The sequence below is a fragment of the Canis lupus genome, chromosome 15, assembly GCF_048164855.1.
Source record: "Canis lupus baileyi chromosome 15, mCanLup2.hap1, whole genome shotgun sequence".
Classification (NCBI taxonomy): domain Eukaryota; kingdom Metazoa; phylum Chordata; class Mammalia; order Carnivora; family Canidae; genus Canis; species Canis lupus.
Window position 1 is genome coordinate 30,638,337 of NC_132852.1, and position 25,347 is coordinate 30,663,683.

The 25,347-nt window shown below is 48.6% G+C and overlaps 1 protein-coding gene and 1 long non-coding RNA gene across 2 annotated transcripts; one reads left to right on the forward strand and one right to left on the reverse strand.

Annotated features, from left to right (window-relative positions):
• Positions 1-1,725: 1,725 nt before the first annotated feature.
• Positions 1,726-4,670, forward strand: LOC140604817 (uncharacterized). The gene is made up of 3 exons (XR_012007643.1): positions 1,726-2,876; positions 3,702-3,781; positions 3,910-4,670. It is a non-coding gene; the product is annotated as an uncharacterized lncRNA (long non-coding RNA).
• A 3,035-nt stretch (positions 4,671-7,705) lies between these two features.
• Positions 7,706-17,114, reverse strand: DUSP26 (dual specificity phosphatase 26). Its single transcript, XM_072776393.1, has 4 exons — positions 16,871-17,114; positions 14,617-14,912; positions 13,213-13,427; positions 7,706-12,675 (listed from the first exon to the last, which is right to left on the reverse strand). Exons 2-4 carry the CDS (start codon positions 14,835-14,837, stop codon positions 12,476-12,478), a joined length of 636 nt encoding a protein of 211 aa, XP_072632494.1. The 5' UTR covers positions 14,838-14,912; positions 16,871-17,114; the 3' UTR covers positions 7,706-12,475.
• Between the last annotated feature and the right edge of the window lie 8,233 nt (positions 17,115-25,347).

Below are 25,347 nucleotides of genomic sequence, written 5' to 3' on the forward strand. Positions count from 1 at the left end.
GGCGCCTCGCACGTCCCTTTGCTCGCTGCGAAAAGGGGGAGCTGGAGCAGGAGGGTGAAGACGGCGAGAGATCTGGAAGGAGCTCCTTTCATGTTCTGGTCAGAGCCCCGTGGAACAAACAAGGAACCAAGGCCCGAAGGTTAAGTTTAAGGTAGACTTCGCAGGGCGCCGCCCTCCTGAGCAGCAGAAACAAACCCAGAAGTCGACATTGGCAATAATACCCCAAGGGCAGTGGCTTCGGCCACCAGCACCACAGAGGTGTTGAAATAAGTGGCAGTGGGGAGAAAGGCTGAATCTAACCCCCCGTCCAAAACACTTTCCTTTTATCTGATGTTGCATCGCTCGTCCGTCTCGTCTTGTCTTTTTTGTCTCTCATTTACTCAGAGTGTATTGGCCGTGCGCCTATTTTTGTACCGAGCGCTGTGGCACCAGAGACCCATCAAGGTCGTGGGAGTCAGCGGGGTTCTACTGTCCTGCGATTTTCAGTGCCTGAGGAGACAGACAGTAAACAAGGAAGCAAACAGATAAAAATGACTCAATCTCATCTTCCAGTTAAGCTTAATCTGTTAATTGAAAGTGGTAAACACTTTCCCTAACTCTTGGGAATTTGTGACACTCAAACACGATTATGCATATGAGCGCTTTGTTATTTAAAAGCATGGTGCGTAAGGTATTAAATAACTTGGCTCAGATCACGTCGCGGTAGGCAACGACTAGTTTAGCACTTAATTACATAATTGTCTTAAAACAATTGCTTTTCTCTATGAGCTGGCCTTGAGGATCTGAATCATGGACAGATCCGGCTCATTACACCTCTTATTGGGCAATCGCAAAAGCTTCCTAACCAACCGGCCTGACCCTAGTGTAGGCCTCAGACTTAGAGCCCACGTGAATCACTTCTATTAGAGATGTTACATATGCAGACTCCCAGGCCTCCAGCTCAGAGATTCTGATTCAGTAGTTAAAGGGTGGGCCCCAGAATGCCTTGTCTCCACCTTCCCCCACCCCTCCGCTGCCAAATTCCCTTGCAATTATGCTAAGAGAAAGAATGCTCTGATCTTACTCAAAATCCAGCCTCTCTGCTGGGCCAGCATTTTACATTACTGAAACATAAATCTGATCGCTTACTTATCTCGCTTTATTGGTCCCTGTTATTTACTGGATAAAGTCAAATTATAGCAGACTGTTTCAGTGTGGCCTTTGCCTGTTTTCCTAGTGCCAGATACACTCTTCTTCCTCACATATTCCTGGTTAGCTCCAAAGCTTTTGTTGTTGACATCCCTTGAACACAGGATAGATATTCTTTCTTGACTGTGATTTTGTACACAGTATGACTTATGTTTAAGTGCCTTTCCTTTCTGTAACTGACACAACTTGGCAAGATTCAGCTCACAATACACTTCTTCTGTGGCTCACCATTGTCATCATCCCCATCTCTGCATCTCTTTCAACACTTCGTGTACTTTGTAGTATATCGTGAGATTATAAGGATAATTCCATGATTTCCTAAGTTTGAACCTTTCATGAGCCTTCCTTAGAAGAAATTTTTTAAGGACACGAGCCGCTTTTGTGGTTCTAAGTGTCTGGTTCAATAACTAATTTTTTAAGAATAGATGTATGTGTGTGCATGTGTATAAATTACCATACATTTCTTAAACCGCGTTCTAGAAACAGTGTTGAGGATTTATTTTTTTTTAATTTTTATTTATTTATGATAGTCACACACACAGAGGCAGAGACATAGGCAGAGGGAGAAGCAGGCTCCATGCACCGGGAGCCCGATGTGGGATTCGATCCCAGGTCTCCAGGATCGCGCCCTGGGCCAAAGGCAGGCGCCAAACCACTGCGCCACCCAGGGATCCCAGTGTTGAGGATTTAAACATGGGTATAATTATTATGCAATAATGCTTTCTATACATTGACTCAAGGGAAAGGTGTTGGTAGGTGAGCCTGATTGCATTAAGTTCCTGCTGGGCGCTAGGTGCCTCTAAGGGCACAAAATTTCCAACTTTGAAGGAAAAATTGACAGAAGTGAGAAATCCTTCCTCTCTTCCATCTTCCTTAAACTAAAGAGAGCCCCAAGGTGGGAAGATACCTTGAGGGTAGGAACAGCAGGAGTTCTCATGGGAATAGAGCTGGTCAATCAGGAGAGTGAACATCTCCAGTCACACCTACAAGGACCATGAATTCGGTCATCAGACAGAATGTTCTATAACAATTTATTTCCTAAGCCTGATATTTTAAACATCTGTAAGCTCTCCTCAGGCACTTTAAAGGACTGTAATTTGGCAAGCCCAATCCTCCCTTCTCAGTCCCTCAGCCTCATCCTTCCTGGCCATTCAGAGGCACAGTGGTGGGCCTCAGATGATGGCTTAGATTGGAGGAGACGCAGGCCCAAGGGCTTTGGTCTTGTGTATCCTTGAAAAGATTGGTAGGGTCTCTCAGCATTTCCTAGACCAAAGATCTTACCAAAGACAAGCTGATTTCCCACATTGCGTCAATACAATTTAGGTAACTTACCCCCGCTCCCTCATCCAGATGATAATTCAGAGCCCCAGCCTCTTGTGAGTCAGGAAGACAGAACCATAAAGATGATGGATTATATATTCAAAGTTACTTGAGAAATCTGAAGTAGAATTGTGTTTCTAAATCTTCCATAGAAAGAGGGAAAGGTAATACCAAGACTCCAGGAAAACTTCTAAGGAGTCAGGGGTTCTCTTCATTAGTACAACCCTACCCTAACATTCTCTTAGACACCCCAGGGCCCTCCTCATTTTAAGGCCCTTGCAAGCACTAGAGAACCACTTTCTGGAGAGACAGGTAAATCTGTGGAGGAGCATGGGACCAGGAGAATTGATGATCCCATTTTACCATCGGTAAGTCTGTCTTCTTCTTCTTCTTTTTTTTTTTTTTTTTAGATTTTATTTATTTATTCATGAGACACACACACAGAGAGAGAGAGAGAGAGAGAGAGGGAGAGAGAGAGAGAGAGAGAGAGAGGCTAAGACACAGGCAGAGGGAGGAGTGGGCTCCCTGTAGGGAGCCCGACGTGGGAGTCAATCCTGGGTCTCCAGGATCATGCCCTGGGCTGAAGGCGGCGCTAACCTGCTGAGCCACTGGACTGCCCAAGTCTCCTATGATCCTCCAAGTCCAGCCCTAAGATATGGAAGAGAATGCTAACCATGGTGATAATTAGAAAGTGATTGTGAAAGGGCACCTGGGTGGCTCAGTCAGTTGGGTGTCTGACTCGTGATTTTGGCTCAGGTTAAGGATCATGAGAAGGGGGGAGATCAAACCCCACATTGGGCTCCAAGCTCAGTGAGAAGTCTGCTTGGCATTCTCTGCCTCTTCCTCTACCCCTCCCCCAGCTCTCTCTCAAATAAATAAATAAAAATAAAATCCTTTAAAAAAACCTGATAATTAAGCCCAACTAAATATACCATACGTCAAAATTAAATTGTCACAACATTTTTCCAAAATGTTTTATTTCTTAAGAGAAGTTTGCATGGAGGATCATGTGATTCTTTGAAGGAGTTGAGAGATGTTCATTGTTTGGGCAAATGAGGTCCTTCACTCATTCTGTTCTTAAAAGAGCTGGCCTTCCTCTGTCTAGATACGCTAGATGTCTCAGTACCAGGATGCTCTTCAGAGATTGATACGACTCTTGATGAAATGTATTCATAATTTCCTTGGTTCCCCAGGAAAGTGAAGCAGCAATTTCCTCACCTCATCCCTCAGCTTCTGACTCAGATGGGAAATCCAATAGGAGAAAAATCCATTGGTATGACTGAAGAGGCAAATCTTCTTTTCTCTCTCCATAGGCTGGGTCCATTCTGGGATGATGCCAGGGTTTCATTCTTAAGTATCTTGTAAACATTCCTTGATTCTCTCTCTCTCTCTTTTTATTAGATTTGGGGAGGGGCAGAAGGAGAGGAAGAGAGAAAATCTCAAGCAGAAATTCTCAGCGTGAAGCCTGTCATGGGGCTCGATCTCAAGACCCTGAGATCACGACCTAAGCCAAAATCAAGAGTCAGACACTTAACCACATGAGCCATCCCCTCTGATGTTCTTAAGTATCAAAGGAGGCTGGAAGGAAACAGAAGCTAGTGAGTTTAGGGTCCTGTTTTTCCCAGGAATTATACATAATCCTGCTGTGTCTCTGGATTTCTGGAATGAAGCCAGTGCTCTAGGCCACAACTGAACCATCTCCTGCATGAGTGGAGATGAGATAATAAAGTAGTTGGGAGAAGAGTGACACCTCTGACTGACCACCCACTAGATGCCAAGTTCTGTGCCCATTGCTTCTTGTATTTTCCTGTATTCTTCACCTCCACATACGATTGTTTCCTACTTGCCTATGGGACAAAATGGAAGCCCAAGAAGGTTAAGTCTTAGGAAAAATCACAGAACTCTTAAATGTTAATAACAGATTTCCAACCAAATTCACGTCTCTCTCCACCAAACATGCCCTTTCCTCAACACTGGTACAATGGTTAAGAGTGAAGGCTCTGGAACCTGGCCTGGTATTGACTGCTAAATGTCCATGTCCTTACCTGGAGAATTAGGGCAAGTTGTAGAATCTACCACAGAGGATCATATGAGGAATACTATGTGATAGATGCTTGGCATGTGACAGGCAAGCAAAAAAAAAAAAAAAAAAAAAAATTAAAATAAAAGTCCCCAGTGAATGTTCATTCGTATTATCATCAAACTGCATCATGAAGTATCATGGCTCAGAAGCAGCACTAGACCAAAGGGCCAGTATATCTAGTGTATTAATTAGGATGTGGGCTGGATTACTGGGGTGGTTTTGAAAACATGTCTACAAATTGAGACTCCTCTCCTGAAGAGGTGGAGCCTGGTTCCTATTCCCTGGAGATTGCACTGGGCTTGTGGACCTTCTAACAAGTAGAATGAAGCAGAGGTGATAACTCTTGACCTTGGACACTGGGTCATAAAAATGCACAGCAGTTTCCTTCAGAGGCACACAGCTACGGAAAAGCCATGTGGTGAGGAAGGTCTCTGTTAGCAGGGAGGTCTCTGGAGGTCTCTGTTAACAGCCATGTGAATGAGCTGGAAGGAGATACTTTTGCTTTGGTCAAACCTCAGATGACTGCAGCGCCTGCCAACACCCTGGCTGCAACCACACGAGAAATCCTGAGACAAAAAACCACACAGTTAATTCACATCGAATTCCTGACCCACAGAAACTATGAGACAATAAATTTTTGTTGTTTTAAGCCACTGAGTTTTGGGGTAATGTGCTGTTTAGCAATAGTTAAATAATACAGCTATTGTACCAAAGAGACATAAAAATGCAGAGGCTCAAAAAAAATCTAGTTTATTTCTGTCTTGTAAATATTCCAAGAAAAGGAGGTGGAAGGCATGGAGGAAGCACTGCTTCCCAAAGTCATCTGGAGACCCGGGTTCTTCTCTCTTGCTACTTGGCTTCATCCTGAGATGTGTTCCTTTTCATCCTGATATCAGAAGCTGGCTTTCTAGTTACATATCTTATGTTTCAACCCCAAGGGAGCGCATGAAAGAGTTGGGGGGGGGGGGGACAGTATCTTCTGTGTAAAAAATAGAACATTACTCTTGTTCCATTGGTGAGAACTTAGTCTCATGGTTCTACCTACCTGCAAAGGAGGCTGGGAAATGGAGTCTCCAGGTGGATGGTCATGAGTCCTGTTGAAGCTCAGGGTGGTTCTATTAGTAACAGGAAGAAGTGTAGAATGGAATGGAATCTAGTGGATGATGAGCGTTCCCCGCCCCCGCCCCCCCCCCCCCCCCCAGTCCTGGTGTTGGTCCCTTCCCTGAAACTTCCTGTTAGTTTCCTCTCCTTCTCATTTAAGAGGCGAAGAATCAGACAAGATTGGTAGATTCCAAAACTTTTTGTTTTTTTGAGCAGAATCTTTTTATTTTATTATGCTTACAGATTTTATTTATTTATTGGAGAGGGAGGGAGCACAAACAGGGGAGAGGGAGAAGCAGACTCCCCACCAAGCAGGGAGCCTGAGCACATGAGGCTCCATCCCAAGACCCTTGGATCGTTATTTAAGCCAAAGGTCAGACTCAGGCCACACCTAACAGACTGAGCCACCCAGGTGCCCCGAGCAGAATCTTTCTATGAAACAATATTTTAAAACAAAAGCTGCATGCATAAAAGAAATAAAAACAGATCCGCTCTGTTTGAATCACCAAGGGGTGTCTCTCCCTGTACTTACTTGCGCCACATGGGTGGCCCTGTGAAAAGCTATTTGAAATCCGAGGACTGTGTGAGGCACAGTCAGAAAATCACCGAGTGAGAAGTGCTCCTGGATTCCTTCCAGTTCTGGTATTTTTGAGGTTGTGATCATTCACCTGTGTGTCCTGAGCTGGGCTGGATCACAGCCTTGTCTTGCTTGGCAGCTGGGAGTTAGCTGTACCTGCATTTGTTGGCAGAGGACACTAAAAGAGCCTTTGCTCTGGGCATCTGGCCTCTCCTCACTTCTTTGACTCCTTTCCTGACTTTATGACATCTCTCTCCTTTCTCCTAATGCAAACGCGGGTCCTCCCATCCCAGGGCCAGGGGCCAACGTGCCTCAGAGCTAGGAAGGAGTGTTCTAAGTTGCCAGGACAGCGTAGCCTTGTGTTTGGTCCCACAGGTGGGGATGTGGAGATTGTTGAAGCGGACTCTGTCTTCCTCCCGGGTTAATATTTCTACTACCCCTCTGGCCTTGTCCTCTTCTGGGCTGCCATGGCCTCGACTGGGAGCCCAGGTTCTGTCAAGGTTATAAGTGGTGGGTGTGGACTTGCCCAGCCCTGATCCAGTTCCCGAGACCAGCAGGGAGAGCCCTCTCCCCTCTGATTGGACCCTCCCCAAATTAATCTCACCATTCTCCAAAATACCAACTGCTTCAGGGAAAGCCTCTCCCTGCTTGCTGAGGTCACTCTCCACTTGTTTCCACGGGCTTCCAAAATTCCTTCCTGAGAGACTGGCTGTGCTCGCCACCTCCTCTTGATGCTAAACGAGAATCGGGCAGAGGGGCTTAAGCATCCGCCAAATCAAGGGAACAATCGCAGGCCATGTCCAAGGCCAGTGACCACTGCCCAAGAACAGAACATTCCAAGAACGGCTGGGGTTGAGGTGGGGGTTGGGGAAAAAATGAGGCACGTGGACCCCTCTGGGCTTCTTAGGATAAGGAACATCTTATATTTCTGGGTGAGATGTTAGGCCACCGTGGGGTTGGTTTTACCACAGGGGCTGTTGGCAGATGATCTTACGGAGTGAAGCAGGCCCCGTGTAAGAACCTACACGGTGACGGGTAATGATGGGCTGGACAGCAGGCGGTACCTCATCTCCACTGTCATGTGGAGACGTAGCCTCACTGTCCCTTTCAACTTTGTAAGAGAAACTAGAAATTAAAATTTTGTGGAACATTTCCCAGGCATTGACACGCTGTGTACAACACGGAACACCCTCTGCTTTGCTGGCCCTCGACGACAGCCCTTCCCGAGTGAGTCTTTCTCCCTCTGCAGCGTGTCACCAGCTCCCAGTGAAAAACAAAAAACAAAAAAACCCCAAAAAACAAAAACAACCCTGTCGGAGATTAGTCTCAGCATTCTAAACCAGTGGCTAGATGTACACAGGGAAAGGTCTTTACGGAGCGTCCAGGGGCTTGTACTCGTTTCCCATTGCAGTCGTAACAAATCAACACAAACTGAATGGCTTAAACACTGTGAATTTATTTATCTTACAGGTTGTAGATCAGAAGTCTGACACGGGCCTCACGGGGCCAAAATCAAGCCCTGTCAGCAGGGCTGGAGGAAGAGGGGATAATTCATTTTCTTGCTTCTTCCCTGCTTCTAGAAGCCACCGGCATTGCTTTCCTCGTTCATGGCCCCCTTCCCTGTCTTCTAAGCCAACCATGGGGGCTCAGCCCTCACATCAAATCTCTCATCATAGTGGGAAAAGTTTCTCTGCTTTTCAGGGTTCATGTAATTGGGCCCACCAGAGAATCCAGTGTTATTTCCCCATGCAAGTACAAACTTTAAAATGGGTTTTGTTTTGTTTTTTTTAAATTTATCTAAGCAATGCCTCCACCCGACGTGGGGCTCAAACTCCTGAGCCCAAGATCAAGAGTTGCATGCTCCGCCAATAGAGCCAGCCAGGCACCCTACAAAGTTGTAGTTTCATCACCTCTGCAAAATCCCTTTTGCTACATGACATAACATTTTCCCAGGCGCCAGGGATTAGGGTATGAACAGGACTCTTCCCTAAACTTTTGGATCATTGGCTCCTTCTTCAAAAAGAAAAAAGCTCAGGGGAGAGAAAGCTAAGATAAACAGGAACTTTCTTTTCTGTTTCTTTCTTGTTTTCTTTATTATTTTTTTAAATGTCAATTCCACATACAGTGTTATATTAGTTGCAGGTGTACAATAGAGTGATCCAACGATTCTATACATCAGGACAAGTGCATTCTTAGTCTCCTTCACCTATTTCACTCATCCCGCCACCTCCCTCCCCTCTGGTAACTAGGAGTTTGGGATAATATTTTCTTTCTTTCTCTTCTTTTTTCTTTTTTTTCTTTTCTTTCTTTCTTTCTTTCCTTTCTTTCTTTCTTTTTCTTTCTTTCTTTCTTTCTTTCTTTCTTTCTTTCTTTCTTTCTTCTTTCTTTCTTTCTTTTCTTTCTTTTCTTTCTTTCTTTCTTTCTAAGATTTTATTTATTTATTCATGAGAGACACACAGAGAGAGGCAGAGACACAGGCAGAGGGAGAAGCAGGCTCCATGCATGGAGCCTGATGTGGGACTCGATCCCAGGACCCCAGGATCATACCTTGAGCCAAAGGCAGATGCTCAACCATGGAGCCACCCAGGTACCCCTAGCTTTCTTTATAACCAGTCTCACTGTCCCCGTAAGCTGTCCTCTCTCCAAGCCATTATTCCAGCAGGGCCGTTCTGTACAGCCAGGCCTGGCCCTCTCCAGCCAATGTTAAAGCCCAGCTGCCTCTCTGGTTCCTTCCATCTGCTGCCTTGTGGCTCAGAAGCGGCCGTTCTCCCTTAGCGCCTCTCCCTGTGGAGCTTCTCAGCTGGGATTAGTTACAGGGTGAGGACCGGACAAACATTCCTCCCTCTCCCCAGAGGCAGCAAAAGCTCCCCGTCTTGCCACAAAGGTTTGAGTCAACATCACCCAGGCCAGGGCTGGAGGCGGCAGGGGCAGGAGCAGGACAGAATGACAAGACTGACGTGGGCCACAGCCCCCGAGGGGCCGGGCCCAGCCGGCTGAAAGCACAGGCTGCATCTGACAAGAGCTCATTTATTCCTGTCCTTTGCTTAGGTTCAAGCGGTCAACTGCCCCCAAGAAGAGGAAGAGAGAGACTGGACTTTGAACATTGGTTTTGGCAGATGGGAGGAAGACCAGCCTGTGACAGCTGTCACCCCCAGCCCCTTGGGAGGACAGCACTGATTCTATCTGTGTAATGACCAGGTTGTGAGGCACCCCCTCATCTCTCCCTGGAACACACACACACACACACAGGCACACTTATAATGTGAAATGGTGGAGTTAGGGACGAAAGGCATAGCAGCAGGGTGATTCTACTCAGGCTCTGAAGCCAGAGCACCGGGTCTGAATCCTTCCACTGGCCACCTCTGTGTCCTGGGGAAAGTTCTTTCGCCTCAGCTTCCCTGTCAAGAGATGCCAATGACAACTTTCACAGGGTTTTCATGAGGATTAAATGGGTTGATATCTTAATATCTATAGAGGCAAAAGACTGCCTCAGCACAGCCATCACATGGCTTTGTTAAATAGTACAAATATGTAACCTGCTCTGAGAGGATAATCTTTGACCAAATATACTTTAGTCGCTATACTTCCTGACTAGAAGTTAGAAATAAATTCTCAAGTGACTCAGCTTGAAACAGTTTTAGGGGATTTACTTGAGGCACATTCAGCCTGCATTCATACAGCTGTATTTTAATTTATTTAAGCAATATCTCCACCCAACGTGGGGCTCACACTCACCTGCTCTGTGAAGATAATCTTTGGCCAAATATACTTTAGTCGCTTTACTTCTCAACTAGAAGTTAGAAGATGCTGCAGGTTACATCAATAGTGACAGATATATGTACTGGACTGGAACAAAGGTGGTGCCAGGTCCACGGGGTACTCTGTACTGGTCAGATCATGCTTAGGGTCTGTTTGTCTAAAGCCTGAGTTACTTCTGGGTTATTTGATCTTATTCTTAAATCCTCCTGCCCATGGTTCTGATAGGGAATTGATGCATTTTAATTAGAATCCACATTTCTAATGACGGCCTCATTCTACCCCTTAGATAAATTTGACCCTCAATGGTAATAGAAACTTAAGGTCCTGGGTACTAGATTTTGCCGGTCTAGCTTGAAGCACCGAGACTAGTGCTGGTTGCCACAAACAGAAAGAGACGCCTCTATTGGCAAGGCTGAGGGGGAAACTTGAAACATGACAAACTCAGACTCTTGGAGACAAGCAGAGCTGCTAGGCGGAAAGTAAGAGGACACAGAGAGCCAGGAGAAGCTGGCTTCAAACCAGGGGAGGCATGGAGCAAGAGAAAGAACACTTACTAAATACTGCCTGTGCTCTGAGCCTCATACTTGCATATCTGATTAAATGCCCAGTGCAACACTGGGGAAGCAGACAGGACTATTGCACCTGACAGGTGGAGAAGGGTTTGCCAAGTGACTTACCCGAAGGCCCTAATAGCCAGGGAGCCCAGGCTGGCGCATCTTTTGGCCTCATGTCGCTACTACTGTAACCAGACTGCATGATGCATGCGTGGTATTAGAGCTTTCTCATATTCAGAGCTGGTAAAATAGTATGGAAGTTATGTACTGGTTCCTTACCATCAACGGTGTCCAAGGAGGTGCTTGATGAACAGCATCAAAGGTATTTTAAAAAGCTGATTTATTTATGCCTTGTTGGAGGGTGGAAATGGATCATCTAGGAAGGCACCTTCCAGCTTTGAGATTCTGAGTTTCTATACTTTGGGGTAAGATACACTCTTTAGGTATATTAAATGACTTCTTTTCCCTGTAGTTTCCACATTCTCTTCTGTCCCCTACTCCTAGTCATGCAGATTTTCCATTCTAGGAACATGTCTTTTTCTTTTTCTTTTCTTTCTTTCTTTCTTTCTTTTTTTTTTTTTTAAAGGAGGGATGTGGTGGCTGGCACTTCCCAGCTGGGATAACAGAAAAACCAAGATGGTTCTCTCTGGTTAGTGAGTCTAAATTTTCACTAAGTTGACTAAGGAGACTGCATTACATTCTCATGAGGCAAACCTGGAAAGATTACAAGAGGAAGCAATTACATCACCTCTCTTTCTTTCTCCTCCAACTTCTGGGTACCAGGCAAAGTCCAGACCCCTGAATATAGGATTTAGGGCTGGGGTTGATTTAAGATTAATATTCGGCTAGCCCATCACGATGGGGACTTGACATAGAAGTTGGCAAATTTCTTGAAAATAAAGCTGTCTTTCTTCCACACCTGAGCTTGGGAACAGAGATCTATTTTAAGCTTGGCAGATGGAGGCTGTGCCTTCCCAGCAGCTCCACGAAGCGGCTGCATGCCTGGTGTCTCTGGTCCTCTGCTTCCCCCGCGTGGACACAGCGGGAAATAACACACCAAGACTGCGCTTGTGGCCAGGAGTGAAAGTGAACTTGAGAGAAAGCAGCGCCGGCCCCCTGACAACTACTGGGGGTTTAGGACCACTAGGAGGGAGTCAGGAACTGTTGCTGAAAAGCCCCCAGAAAGCCGGGGGTTTCCAGGAGGCAGGTGGGGAAGGCCCTACAAGCTGTCAACGACTTCACCAGGATCTTGTCTTGTCCAGCATCTTTATTTCCCCCCAAGACACCTGCAGCCAGGAAGCCAGCGAGCATCTAGACTCCCAGGCCTGCACCTCTGCAGCTTCTGGCCGCGACCAGCGCCCGCGGGCACAGCGCCAATCCTCCCACACCTCCTCTTCCTGCGCTTGGAGTAACAAGTCTGGGTGAGTGTCTCCCTCTGGTTTCACAGCTTTTCACACTCTCTCTTTACCGTCTGTCTCTCCGCCACCATCGACACACATATCTCCACCATCACGTTCGTGCTTGCAGCATCCCTGACTCCCGGCACAGGCACAGGACAGAGATGGCGTTTTTGTTTTGATAAGTGAGCGAGGGGAACACTTGGGCACAATGGGCGGGGGAGGGGGCTCTGGGTCACGGGAGCAGCCTGGCTGGAACCCAGGGTGTCTGAATCTACCTACAGCTTGGCAGCTTCCTTTCCCGGTCAGCTCCTCCCTGGGTGCCCAGCACACCGCCCAACCTCACTCCCCATCCCCTCCCGACCAACAGCAACAGCGGTGGGAGCCGCAGCCCTCTTGCTCCCCTGCCCACAGGAGAGGATGGGATCCCTGGGCCTCCTCTCTGCAGCCGGGAGCCAGGGACAGGTGCACCTGGCCTGAGCGCCTTCCTCCGCCCTCAGGCCTCCAGACCCTGCCGCAGCCTGCGGTCCAGGGCCAGGAGCTGCCTCAGGAAGCCCCGGTTGGGGATGATGCCTCGGTGGTCCTTGACTTTCTTGATGGCCTCCACGAGGGTGAGGTGGTGGTAGAGCATGAGGTAGGCCAGGACCAGTGTGGCGGATCGGCTCACTCCCACGGCGCAGTGCACCAGGATCTTCCCTGGGGGGACAGACACGTGAGGCAGCAGTGGGACGCTTTGTGGGTTGGAGACAGCTAGGGAGAGGGCTACGGGGCCAGGTGAGGAGGAAGACAGGTGAGCAGGTGTGCCTGGATCAGGCTGGGGTGCCCCTAGGGGTGGGCAGTATGCAGAACCCCGGGTGGCCTAGACAGGAGAGGATGGACAACATGCAGTGGCTCAGCGTCCGGAAGCCTGCAAAGGGTTGACACTGTCCAGGTCGACACTCGTCACTCAGGTAAAACTGAGTCTAGCACAGAGAGGGGGTCCGATGACAGTTCCCAGGTGCCTTAGCATTGCCGTTCCGTTAGCGCTTTGGATTACTTCCTTTCCTTCTCATGCATGCACTGCCTTTTACAAATAGTTGCGGGTATTTTTCTTTCCTTACTCTCATATCCTGAGCATCCTGTCATGTGTCATGTCATTCAAATCTCTCCATACTTGAACACCCGGGTTTTTCCCTAACCCGACGTCGGTCATCCCTGTCCCCCTACCTTCTTCCCCTAGCTGTCCCCTCCTACCTCCTGGCTGGCTCAGCGCCCGGTGGATGAAATCGGCAGCTGTCTGGAAGTGGATGCTCATGTCAAAGGCTGGCGAGTCGTGGGCCTCGACCCCCAGGTAGCGGATGCCCAGCCCCTGGTAGACCTCGGGCGTACCCCGCCACCTGCTGTGTGAGGCATTGAGGACGTGGGTGATGCCCAGGCGGCGGAGCTCACGGCGGTTGTTGGCTATGTCCCTGCATCGAGGAGAGGTCAGAGGGAGGGTGGGGGAGCTAAGCTCTGGGGCCAGAGGCCCAGGTCTCCACCCCGTCTGCCGCCTAGCTAGCGTCATTGCCTCCATGCCTCCACTTACTGACAACCCAGAGGGGAAACCAAGGTGGGCAACAACCTGGAGTCTCATCCGTGAGTGAGGGTGGAGGGTGCTGGGGACGTTCTGGTTGAGGAAGAGAAGACTAATGGGGTGGGTGGACGACAGCCATAATAAACTACTGAGAGTCCTCCCAGGCAGCGGGATTTTACTGGGTCTGTGGGAAGGACTGACCGGACCTGTGCTTTGCAGAAGGAGGCAATTCTCCCAGTTCATCCCATGCTCACACTGACCCTGTTTCATGATGTCACCTTCAGGTGTTCCTCTGGCCCATGCCCATCGGCCTAGGCGCGGACGCCTCTCAGGCAGCCTGGCCTTGCCTTGGGGCCAACGCCCCGTCCAGTGCAAGCTCCTCAAGTACGAGGAGCCCTGAGCTTCAACCTCCAAGTCCTGGCCCTGCTACTTATGACCTGTGTGACCTTGGGCCAGTCACAACTTCTCCACGCTTCAGTTTTGCCATCTGTAACCTGGGGGTAGTGGGGCCTACCTCACAAGGCTGTTGTAAAGATTAAGAGCTAAAATAAAAACTCCTTGTAGACTGTAAAGCCCTTGAGAGAGAGAGAGGTGAGAGAACTCCTCTCTGGATGCTCTTCTCTCCATGGCCCCCATCCTGCAGAACCTCTGCACGCACTGTGGCTTTGCCTGGTCAACCTTTCGGCTTACTACCCACTTCCTGGCTCCCAGTGGCTGCCTTTTTTCAGCATCACAGCACAAGAGATGGAAGGTCAGAGACATCATCTATTATGTCTGCCACATGGCACTGGCACTCGATAATTAATTTTGCTAAGTGAGTGACATTATTACCTGAACAGAGACTTCCTGTCCAGAGTTGGGTATATTGATAATCTTGCCCAAACTCGCCCGAACTCCCTCAAACTCTGCAGCCTCCACTCGCTGCCCAAGCACCCCTGCCCCTCCATCCTCAACCTGGATTCAACAACACGACTCAGTGCCTGCCTGCCACCCTTCTCCTTTCATCTTGCATGTGTACACACACACACATACACACACACACACACACACACGCAGCCATGACGCACACGCTGCCAGGTACATACTGGTCTCCGAGGTAGAGGCCTGGCCAGACCTCATCGGCATGGTTACAGGCTGTCTTGCCTGTGTAGAGGAGCCTCTCCAACTCAAAGACATTGAGGAAGGGATGTTGAACAGCTGGCATCTCTTCCAGGGCCCCTCTAGTGCGAACAGGAGACCTTGAACTGCTCCGGGAGAAGCGGGCCATAAAAGTCATGGAGGCCCAGAGCCAGTTACCAGGGCACATCGTAGAGGTGCTGGAAACCGTGCCAGCTGCAGGGGTGGCTGCGCTGATGATGGCTTAGTCTCCAGGTAGCTGTTGCTGGAGGAGGAATGGAAGGGAGACACACCTGAGTGGGTCCAGAGCAGCTGCTTCCCTTCTTGCCAACTGGGCTGGGCCCTGGGGAGAAGCTTCTCAAGGGAGGGAAGGTTAAGTCTGGCCCTAGCAGGGGGCGACTCCACAATTACTCTTTCCTTCAAGCTGCAGCAGCTCCTCTCTGCTCTTTGGCTCAGCCAGGCAAGGAGGTGGGAGTCACATGTCCTTGTTTACGGGAGAAGGAGCTGCCCAGCTGCTGGCTTTCTGCTCCACCACTCCACCCCCACTCCCAACACACACACACACACATTTGATATTTGGGTGGCAGTGCCCATTGCGGGAACTCTTGCCAGCCTGAATCTGGGTCTCATCTGTCTGGGGCTACAGGCAGAGAGCCCAGGGAGCTGGGATGGGAATGGGGGGTGGCTCTGGATCCATCCAGGGAGAATTAGCAAGAAGACAGCAGCTGGGGCCATGACATATGCCAAGCCTGTCTCCTCAGCGACAGAGACATGGGCTGCTTTAACCCATTCCTGCCCCACCACTGCCTTAGAGTTGAGCCCACTATGGGAAGTGCATGTTGTGGGCTGAGGTGAGTGGGGAATAGCAATAAAGATGAAGCGTAAGTTTTTGAAAAATACTTGCCGGATGCACACACTAGAGGAAGAAGGTGCCAATCTATATGCACAACAGCCAAACCACTCTCCTTTCATCAGCACACAGAAATTATTGATCAAACCTCATCTCCAATGTGAGGATTTCTGAGTCAAGCAGGGCTGGACTAATGTGTCTGGGTGTGTGGGGGAGAGGCGGAGGCTGGGGTCCAAGGAAAGGAAAGGATGAGGGGTCCTGTCAGGCTCAGAGGCTGAAATTGCCGTCTGTCTTACTGTTGGAGTCCCGTGAGCCTATGCAGGGCATGGGGTTGGCGGTGAGGGTAGCGGGTGTGCCTCCGACTCTCCGGGGACAGCTGGCCCTTCTGATAGTGGGAGCCTGGGCAGAGCTGCACAGCTGGGAGGTGCCAGCCTGTGAGCCTTGTCCTGGGTCCTTCAGGCAAGAGTCCCTCTCTCCTTCCCTCTCCCCCTCCCACGACCAGGATGGGCTGGTCCCAAGGATTCCCCTTCCACTCCCTTCCTGGTCTTCTGCCCCAGGCGCCTCAACCAAAAGTCCAGTAGCCAGAGGCCATCTTTGACCTGCACACACTCTGCCACCCATCCCTGCTGTGAGCCAGGGTCCGGGCTCTCCTTTCCCCAGACCAGGGGAGACCGTGCTTGTACAGGCCTCAGGGAGCAGGGGCGTTAGGATCAGGCCTGCTAAGGGGAGCCTGGATCGTAGGGTGTTCGGGGAGATCTTGGCAAAGGCTGGGGCAGGAGGGGCACAGACACAGAGCACTACAGCCTCCATGGCCACCATCGCCGCCGCCACCACCATCATCATCATCTGCCTTGTGTTCCTCGGGGCCTAAAGACACCATCATCACTTTATTCCCAAACAGTGGTTTCTCGAAATAGGTTCTGCTGCCGGTGTGATGCCGAGCGGTAGAAAGGGAGCGGGGAGGAACCCAGGTGTGGGAAGGAGCTCGGTGAGACTCTGTCCCCCGGGGCTGGAGGAGCCAGCCCCCCTCCGTCCCCGGGGTACACCCCTGCAGTCCCACCCGCCGCGGTCGGGCTCCCCAACGCCGCCCCCCCCCCGCCCCCCCCGCCGTCCGGGCCGCCCTCCCCTCCCCTCCCCTCCCCTCCCCCCCGGCCCGCCCGGGGCGGCTGTAACAGGTTCGTGGCTGTGGCCGCGGCCGGCGCTGAGGGTGCGGGGGGTGCGGGGGAGCCCCGGGAGCTCAGCTAGCTCAGCTCCGCGCCCCGCCCCCCCCCGCGGGGCCCCCTCCCCGGGGCCTCCCCCTCCCCTGCCCCTCCCCCGCCCCGGGGCGGCGCGCCTCGGGCCCCAGCGCCCCGCGCCCCCCGCAGCCCCCGTACCTCGGCGCGGCCGCGGCCGGGGGCTCAGTCCCGGAGGCCGATCGCAGGCGCCGCGGGCCCCGCGGCCATGACTCTCCTCCCGCCGCCGCCGCCGCCGCCGCCGCCGCCGCCCCCGCCCGCCGCCGCGACACCGGCTGACGGATTAGCCGCTATTTTTAAGCCACGACACGCACGTCGAAGCGGGGTTCACGGCCGCGCGTGTGCGTGTCGGGGGCAGCGAGGCGCGGCGCGCAGCGGGCCCAGGCGGCCGGGGCGGGGGGCGGGGGTCGGCGCGCGGCGGTTCTCGGCCCCGCCCCGCCCCGCCCCGCCCCGCGTGCACGCCCGGCGGGCGGCTGAGCTCGGAGCCGCGCCACGGCCGGGCGTCCTGCGCCGGGGAGGTGCCCGGAGGTGCCCGGAGGTGCCCGGAGGTGCCCGGGCTGCGCCGACCCGCCTGCCCCTTCTTACGACCAGGAACTCCGCGTTCAGTGACCCTGGGCCACACCCGTATTAGGGTTTGCGGAGCACCACGTGTTCCACTTCGCTTAACTCGGTTCATCGTCACCGCCGGTCTGCGACACAGGTAGCAGGACAGGAGGAGACCGAGGCCCGGGGACGAAGGAGAAGTCATTTGCCCGGGCCGCTCGCTCGTTAGGGGCGGCGCGCAGTTCCAGGCCCTGGCAGTTTGACCCCAAGTTCATGTCCTTAAGTGCTACGAACCAGTGACCCGGGCAGCCCGGGCGGCCCAGCGGTTTAGCGCCGCCTTCGGCCCGGGCCTGACCCTGGAGACCCGGGATCGAGTCCCACGTCGGGCTCCCTGCGTGGAGCCTGCTTCTCCCTCCTCCTGTGCCTCTGCCTCTCTCTCTCTCTCTCTCTCTCTGTGTGTGTGTCTCATGAATGAGTAAGTAAAATCTTAAAAAAACAAAAAACAAACCAGTGACCCCACACCACAGAGAAGCCAGTTGCACCAGCTTGGCTCCTCGCGAGCACCTTTCCCCCCTGACTCTGGAAGGAATGCGTAACGCGTGTCCCTACCTCTTCACTTGTGTTGCCTTTTAGTGATGTTGAGGTTTACCTGCTTTTCCACGCCTTGTCAGTTCCGGGATGGTCAACACTCCCAAGGCAAGGGTGGCACTACTGTCCCCAGTCTCTAGTCCATCCTGTGATGGGGAACGTGGCCTGGGGAATGAACCTCATCAGATGATGCTGTTGAAAACCAGGCAGATGTGGACTCTAGGAGAGCTGTCTGCGGCAGGGAGGCAGGAAGTTGACAAGGTCAGGCTGGACCTGGTTTCAGATGAGAAGACCTTAGCAACCGTAGCTGAAATCAGGATTGACTAGGGTCCCAGCAGGGGCAGTAGGCGAGGCTTTGATCTCTGGTTAAAGAAAGTACTTACTGGCCAAAGTGACATAATCTTCAGGTCAGTTCTGTGCTAAAGAGGAGTTTCCATCACAGGCTGCCGGCAAGGGGTAATTTCCCTCCTAGCCTTTTCCTCTCCAGAGAAGCAAACTCAATTCCTTTCCATGCCTCCTTGGCATGGCGGTTTACTTGAAGAAATGAAATCCTCATCACTGAAAACAAAGGACTGGCTGGGGAAATTTGAAATTTGAAATTTGTCATTCCAAGAAAAGTCAGTAAAAAATGGCCACAAGTCAAATCGTGAAAGAGCACGTATTATTAGACTAACCTCATTTTAAGTAATAGGATCCTTAGGGTTGGTAGGGTGAGAAGAAGATGTTGCAGGTGAGCTTGATCTTAATCTTTGGGAAGACTTCCATTTCAACCCTGCATTTCATTTTCTCAAAAATCTGGAAAAATATGCTTTAAAGCATGCTATGGGTGACACGGGCAGATGTTTATGGGTAATCACAGATGTTGTCCATGGATCACTATCTTTACGAGGACCATTATTACCAGGAACAAACCACAACTCAGGTGGCTTTATATTTTTCTTTGTGGCTAAGAGGTTTATTATGTTTCCAGGTGACACCAAACTAAACTAAGGATGAGAGGTGGAGGGAGGATAGAGGAAATGGTTCATAGAGAGAAGGAAATGCAGAAGGTAGGACAGGAGAGGGTTGGAAGCTAGTAGAAGCAGCATGTATTAATAATTTATTAACTGTCAATTCCTTGGGCTTTCACATTTATCAACTCATTTAATCCCACGCAACTTTTAGGTGGGTGTTATTATCCTCACTGAGTCCATGAGGAGACTGACGCTTGGCCAGATAAGTTAATTTATCCACAGCTAGTCAATGGCAGAGCACAGGTCCAAACACAGGGCTCTCTGATTCCAGATGTTTGTATTGCAAGATGAAGCTGAAGAGTCACTTCCTTTATAAGACCTTTCTCGATCTACTTTCTATTGTCTCTTCCTCATTTGTGTTGATACAGATATCTATCAAAGGAACCATGAGCTATATTTCTTTTTTTAAAAGATTATTTATTTATTTATTCATGAGAGATAGAGAGAGAGAGAGAGAGAGAGGCAGAGATACAGGTAGAGGGAGAAGCAGACTCCCCGTGGGACTCAATCTCAGGACCCTAGGATCATGCCCTGAGCTGAAGGCAGATGCTCAACAGCTGGCCATCCAGACATCCCTAACTTCACTTCTTTCTGTACTTCTTTACATCTCTGCTCTCCATACTAGAAGGCATGAATGGATACACTCACTATACTGGGATGAACTAAGACTTGAAAAAATGAGGTTACTAAAAAATAGGAATAGATTTCCAGGTGGTATCAAAAGAAATGCCTCTCTCCCCACAAAATATTTAAATAAGAGAGAGAGGGAGAAGAAGTAGAATGGGGAGAAAAACCCCAAGAAACACCAACAACCATGTGTTAAATGGTAAGCCTAACCCCTACCATTAACCACAGGCTGGGCACTATGCTAAATGCTTTACATACATTAGCTAATTTAATCCCATAAGGTAGGTATTAATTCCATCTTACAGTTGAGGGAACAGGTGTAGAGTGGTGGTAAATCCACTCTGCAGCAGCCAAGTAGCTAATAAGTGGGATTTGGGCATGGATTTAAACCAGGACTCTTTTAAACCAAAGCCTGTGCCAAGTAGGCATACCTGAAGATAAAGAACAGCAATAGTTAAAATGCACCAAGTCCTACTGTGTGGCAGGCTTTGGGCAGAAATTCCAGGACGGCAGGCATTCCCAGACCTTGAGTCCTTGTCCCCTGGGGGTGTGGCTCGCCGGTGGCAGGGTCCAGGGTACGCGGGCGGCGGGAGGCGGGAGGAGCTGGGCCGGAGCGGGGGCCGCGGTGCCCGGCTCCCCCCGCAGACAGGCACGAGCAGCAGCCCCGGGCTCGTCCTCCCCCACCTCTGCCGCGGGTTCAAACAGCATTTCCCCCTCAAGGGTCCAGGAGCAGAAGACAGACCGTGGTGACTATTTAGCGATGGGCCTGTGGTGAGGGGAGGCGGAGCGGAAGCCTCCCGGTCCTTCGGGATGCCCCGTGCTGATTGTGATTTATTCCCCCAAATCCCCATCCCCCAGGGCCTGTCCCAGGGCTTCCTCCTCGGGCCCTCGGTAGCACCTCCTCTCCCCCAGGTCGGCAGGTGGGACTGGTGGGCCCTTCCCTCCGCGGGCTCTTGCTAGTTGTGAATTGGGGGTGGAGGAGCCTCTGAATTGGTGGGTCGAGGGACAATCCGGCTTTTGCTGAACTCTCATGCCTTGCTCTTCATCTCTCCTGCAATGCATTCTGTAGCCACGTTCCTTCTGGTTTACCTAAGGATGAACACTTTGTACCGCTCGGAATATTCACTTTCTTCTAAGAGCCACACATTATCGCAACGAGCCGATATTCTTTCCATTAGCCTGCCTTTGGAATGAAAATAAACTCTACAGAGGCTAGTGTCCTTATAGCAGAAATAAGCCAGGACGCTACGTGCAAATAAAACAAAATACAAAAGGAATATGCAGCAAATCCCTCTTTAAAAAAAAGGAAAGAAAAAGAAAAGTGGGTATAAATACACATTTTGAAAAAGACTGAAAGGGAACTATGCCGAATTTTTAAAGAGGGCAGCTCTAGCTAGAGTGGGATGACAGAAAATTTTTACCTTGTGCTTTAAAATATCTACATTTCCCAATTTTTCTAGTGTATATGAATTCATTTTATTTTTAAATTATTTTTTATTGGAGTTCAATTTGCCAACATATATATAGCATAACACCCAGTGCTCATCCCATCAAGTGCCCCCCTCAGTGCCTGTCACCCAGTCACCCCATCCCCCTGCCCACCTCCCTTTCCACCACCCCTTGTTTGTTTCCCAGAGTTAGGAGTCTCTCATGTTCCATCACCTTCTCTGATATTTCCCACTCATTTTCTCTCCTTTCCCCTTGATTCCCTTTCACCATTTTTTATATTCCCCAAATGAATGAGACCATATAATGTTTGTCCTTCTCCGACTGACTTACTTCACTCAGCATAATACCCTCCAGTTCCATCCACGTCGAAGCAATTGATGGGTATTTGTCATTTCTAATGGCTGAGGAATATTCCATTGTATACATAGACCACAGCTTCTTTAACCATTCATCTTTCCATGGATACCGAGCCTCCTTCTACAGTTTGGCTACTGTGGACTTTGCTGCTATAAACTTTGGGGTGCAGGTGTCCTGCTGTTTCACTGCATCTGCATCTTTGGGGTAAATCCCCAGCAGTACAATTGCTGGATCATAGGGCAGTTCTATTTTTAACTCTTTGAGGAACCTCCACACAGTTTTCCAGAGTGGCTGCACCAGGTCACATTCCCACCAACAGTGCAAGAGGGATCCCCTTTCTCCACATCCTCTCCAACATTTGTGGTTTCCTGTCTTGCTCATTTTCACCATTCTCACTGGTGTGAGGTGGTATCTCGTTGTGGTTTTGATTTGTATTTCCCAGATGGCCAGGGATGCGGAGCATTTCCTCATGTGCTTGTGGGCCATGTCTATGTCTTCTTTGGTGAAATTTCTGTTCATGTCTCTTGCCCATTTCATAATTGGATTGTTTGTTTCTTTGCTGTTGAGTTTAATAAGTACTTTATAGATCTTGAATACTAGCCCTTTAACTGATGGGTCATTTGCAAATATCTTCTCCCATTCTGTAGGTTGTCTTTTAGTTTTGTTGACTGTTTCTTTTGCTGTGAAGAAGCTTTTTATCCTGATGAATTCCCAATAGTTCATTTTTGCTTTTGTTTCCCTTGCCTTCATAGATGTATCTTGCAAGAAGTTGCTGTGGCCAAGTTCAAAAAGGGTGTTGCCCAAAAAGACATTAAAGGCATTCAAATTGGCAAAGAAGAAGTCAAACTCTCCCTCTTCGCCGATGACATGATACTCTACATAGAAAACGCAAAAGACTCCACCCCAAGATTGCTAGAACTCATACAGCAATTTGGCAGTGTGGCAGGATACAAAAATCAATGCCCAGAAGTCAGTGGCATTTCTATACACTAACAATGAGACTGAAGAAAGAGAAATTAAGGAGTCAACCCATTTACAATTGCACCCAAAAGCATAAGATACCTAGGAATAAACCTAACCAAAGAGGTAAAGGATCTATACCCTAAAAACTATAGAACACTTCTGAAAGAAATTGAGGAAGACACAAAGAGATGGAAAAATATTCCATGCTCATGGATTGGCAGAATTAATATTGTGAAAATGTCAGTGTTACCCAGGGCAATATACACGTTTAATGCAATCCCTATCAAAATACCATGGACTTTCTTCAGAGAGTTAGAACAAATTATTTTAAGTTTTGTGTGGAATCAGAAAAGACCCCGAATAGCCAGGGGAATTTTAAAACAGAAAACCATATCTGGGGGCATCACAATGCCAGATTTCAGGTTGTACTACAAAGCTGTGGTCATCAAGACAGTGTGGTACTGGCACAAAAACAGACGCATAGATCAATGGAACAGAATAGAGAACCCAGAAGTGGACCCTGAACTTTATGGTCAACTAATATTCGATAAAGGAGGAAAGACTATCCATTGGAAGAAAGACAGTCTCTTCAATAAATGGTGCTGGGAAAATTGGACATCCACATGCAGAAGAATGAAACTAGGCCACTCTCTTTCACCACACACAAAGATAAACTCAAAATGGATGAAAGATCTAAATGTGAGACAAGATTCCATCAAAATCCTAGAGGAGAACACAGGCAACACCCTTTTTGTTTTTTTTTTATTTTTTATTTTTTATTTATTTTTATTTTTTTTTTGGCAACACCCTTTTTGAACTCGGCCACAGTAACTTCTTGCAAGATGCATCCACGAAGGCAAAAGAAACAAAAGCAAAAATGAACTACTGGGACTTCATCAAGATAAGAAGCTTTTGCACAGCAAAGGATACAGTCAACAAAACTCAAAGACAACCTACAGAATGGGAGAAGATATTTGCAAATGACGTATCAGATAAAGGGCTAGTTTCCAAGATCTATAAAGAGCTTATTAAACTCAACAGCAAAGAAACAAACAATCCAATCATGAAATGGGCAAAAGACAGGAACAGAAATCTCACAGAGGAAGACATAGACATGGCCAACAAGCACATGAGAAAATGCTCCGCATCACTGGCCATCAGGGAAATACAAATCAAAACCACAATGAGATACCACCTCACACCAGTGAGAATGGGGAAAATTAACAAGGCAGGAAACAACAAATGTTGGAGAGGATGCGGAGAAAAGGGAACCCTCTTACACTGTTGGTGGGAATGTGAACTGGTGCAGCCACTCTGGAAAACTGTGTGGAGGTTCCTCAAAGAGTTAAAAATATACCTGCCCTACGACCCAGCAATTGCACTGTTGGGAATTTACCCCAAAGATTCAGATGCAATGAAACGCAGGGACACCTGCACCCCGATGTTTCTAGCAGCAGTGTCCACGATAGCCAAACTGTGGAAGGAGCCTCGGTGTCCATCGAAAGATGAATGGATAAAGAAGATGTGGTCTATGTATACAATGGAATATTCCTCAGCCATTAGAAACCACAAATACCCACCATTTTCTTTGACATGGATGGAATGGAGGGTATTATGCTGAGTGAAATCAGTCAGAGAAGGACAACATTATATGGTCTCATTCATTTGGGGAATATAAATAATAGTGAAAGGGAATATAAGGGAAGGGAGAAGAAATGTGTGGGAAATATCAGAAAGGGAAACAGAACATAAAGACTCCTAACTCTGGGAAACGAACTAGGGGTGGTGGAAGGGGAGGACGGCGGGGGTGGGGGTGAATGGGTGACAGGCACTGAGGGGGGCACTTGACAGGATGAGCACTGGGTGCTATTCTGTATGTTGGCAAATTGAACACCAATAAAAAATAAATTTATTATTATTAAAAAAGGGTGTTGCCTGTGTTCTCCTCTAGGATTTTGATGGAATCTTGTCTCACATTTAGATCTTTCATCCATTTTGAGTTTATCTCTGTGTCTGGTGTAAGAGAAGGGTCTAGTTCCATTCTTCTGTACATGGCTGTCCAATTTTCCCAGAACCATTTATTGAAGAGATTGTCCTTTTTTCCAGTGGATAGTCTTTTCTGCTTTGTCAAATATTAGTTGACCATAGAGTTGAGGGCCCATTTCTGGATTCTTATGAATTAATTTTAAATGTCAGTTCTATGAAATTGGTTGAGATTTCCTTAGTGGCTTTCTATGTGGCCAATTTTAGCAAATGTCCTGCACATGCTTGAACAGGATATTTAATCTCTATTTTGGAATGCAAGTTTCTATCTTTATTTTCCTCCTATATAAGGTTTTCTAAAGGATTTTCTAAGTCCTTATTTTTTTATCTTGATTTACTAACTTTTGAGAGATGGATTAAAATCTCCCAGGTTTATGGGCATGTTAATTCCTTTGCCTAATTCTGTCCATTTTTGCTTGGGATAGTACCGAATTGTGTTATTAGTTACATAAAATTCACAGCTTTAAAAAAAATCATTTATAACTTTTTTTTTTTAGTTGATAGGTTGTCTCTCTAAGACTTTTTAAACACAATCTCTGTCTGGAATAATATATGTATATATATTTTTTATTTTAAGTGTACCTCTTATAAACTGTTTATAACTAGGTTTAAAAAATCAATCTGTATTTTATTTTTATTTTTTTAAAGATTTTATTTATTTATTTATGAGAGACAGAGAGAGAGAGGCAGACACAGGCAGAGGGAGAAGCAGACTCCATGCAGGGAGCCCGATATGGGATTCAATCCTGGGACTCCAGGATCACGCCCTGGGCCAAAGGCAGGCGCCAAACCACCAAGCCACCCAGGATCCCCTGGTTTATTTTTTTAAAAAAGATTTATTTACTTATTTGAGAGAGAGGGAGAGAGAGAGAGAGAGAAAACTCAGGTAGGGGGAAGGGCAGAGGGAGAGGGTTACAATCTCAAGTAGACTCCCCACTGAGCTCCAAGCCAAGGCAAGATTCATCTCACCAACCTAAGATCATGACCTGAGCTGAAATCAAGAGTTGGCCACTAAACTGACTGAGCCACCCTGGC

Excerpts from the sequence above, each read along its gene's own strand:
- DUSP26 (XM_072776393.1), bottom strand. The coding sequence starts at position 14,837 with ATGTGCCCTGGTAACTGGCTCTGGGCCTCCATGACTTTTATGGCCCGC. Across the intron at positions 13,428-14,616 it reads GGCCTCTACCTCGGAGACCA|GGACATAGCCAACAACCGCC; the intron begins GTATGTACCTGG and ends TCCTCGATGCAG. Across the intron at positions 12,676-13,212 it reads GGCGCTGAGCCAGCCAGGAG|GGAAGATCCTGGTGCACTGC; the intron begins GTAGGAGGGGAC and ends CTGTCCCCCCAG.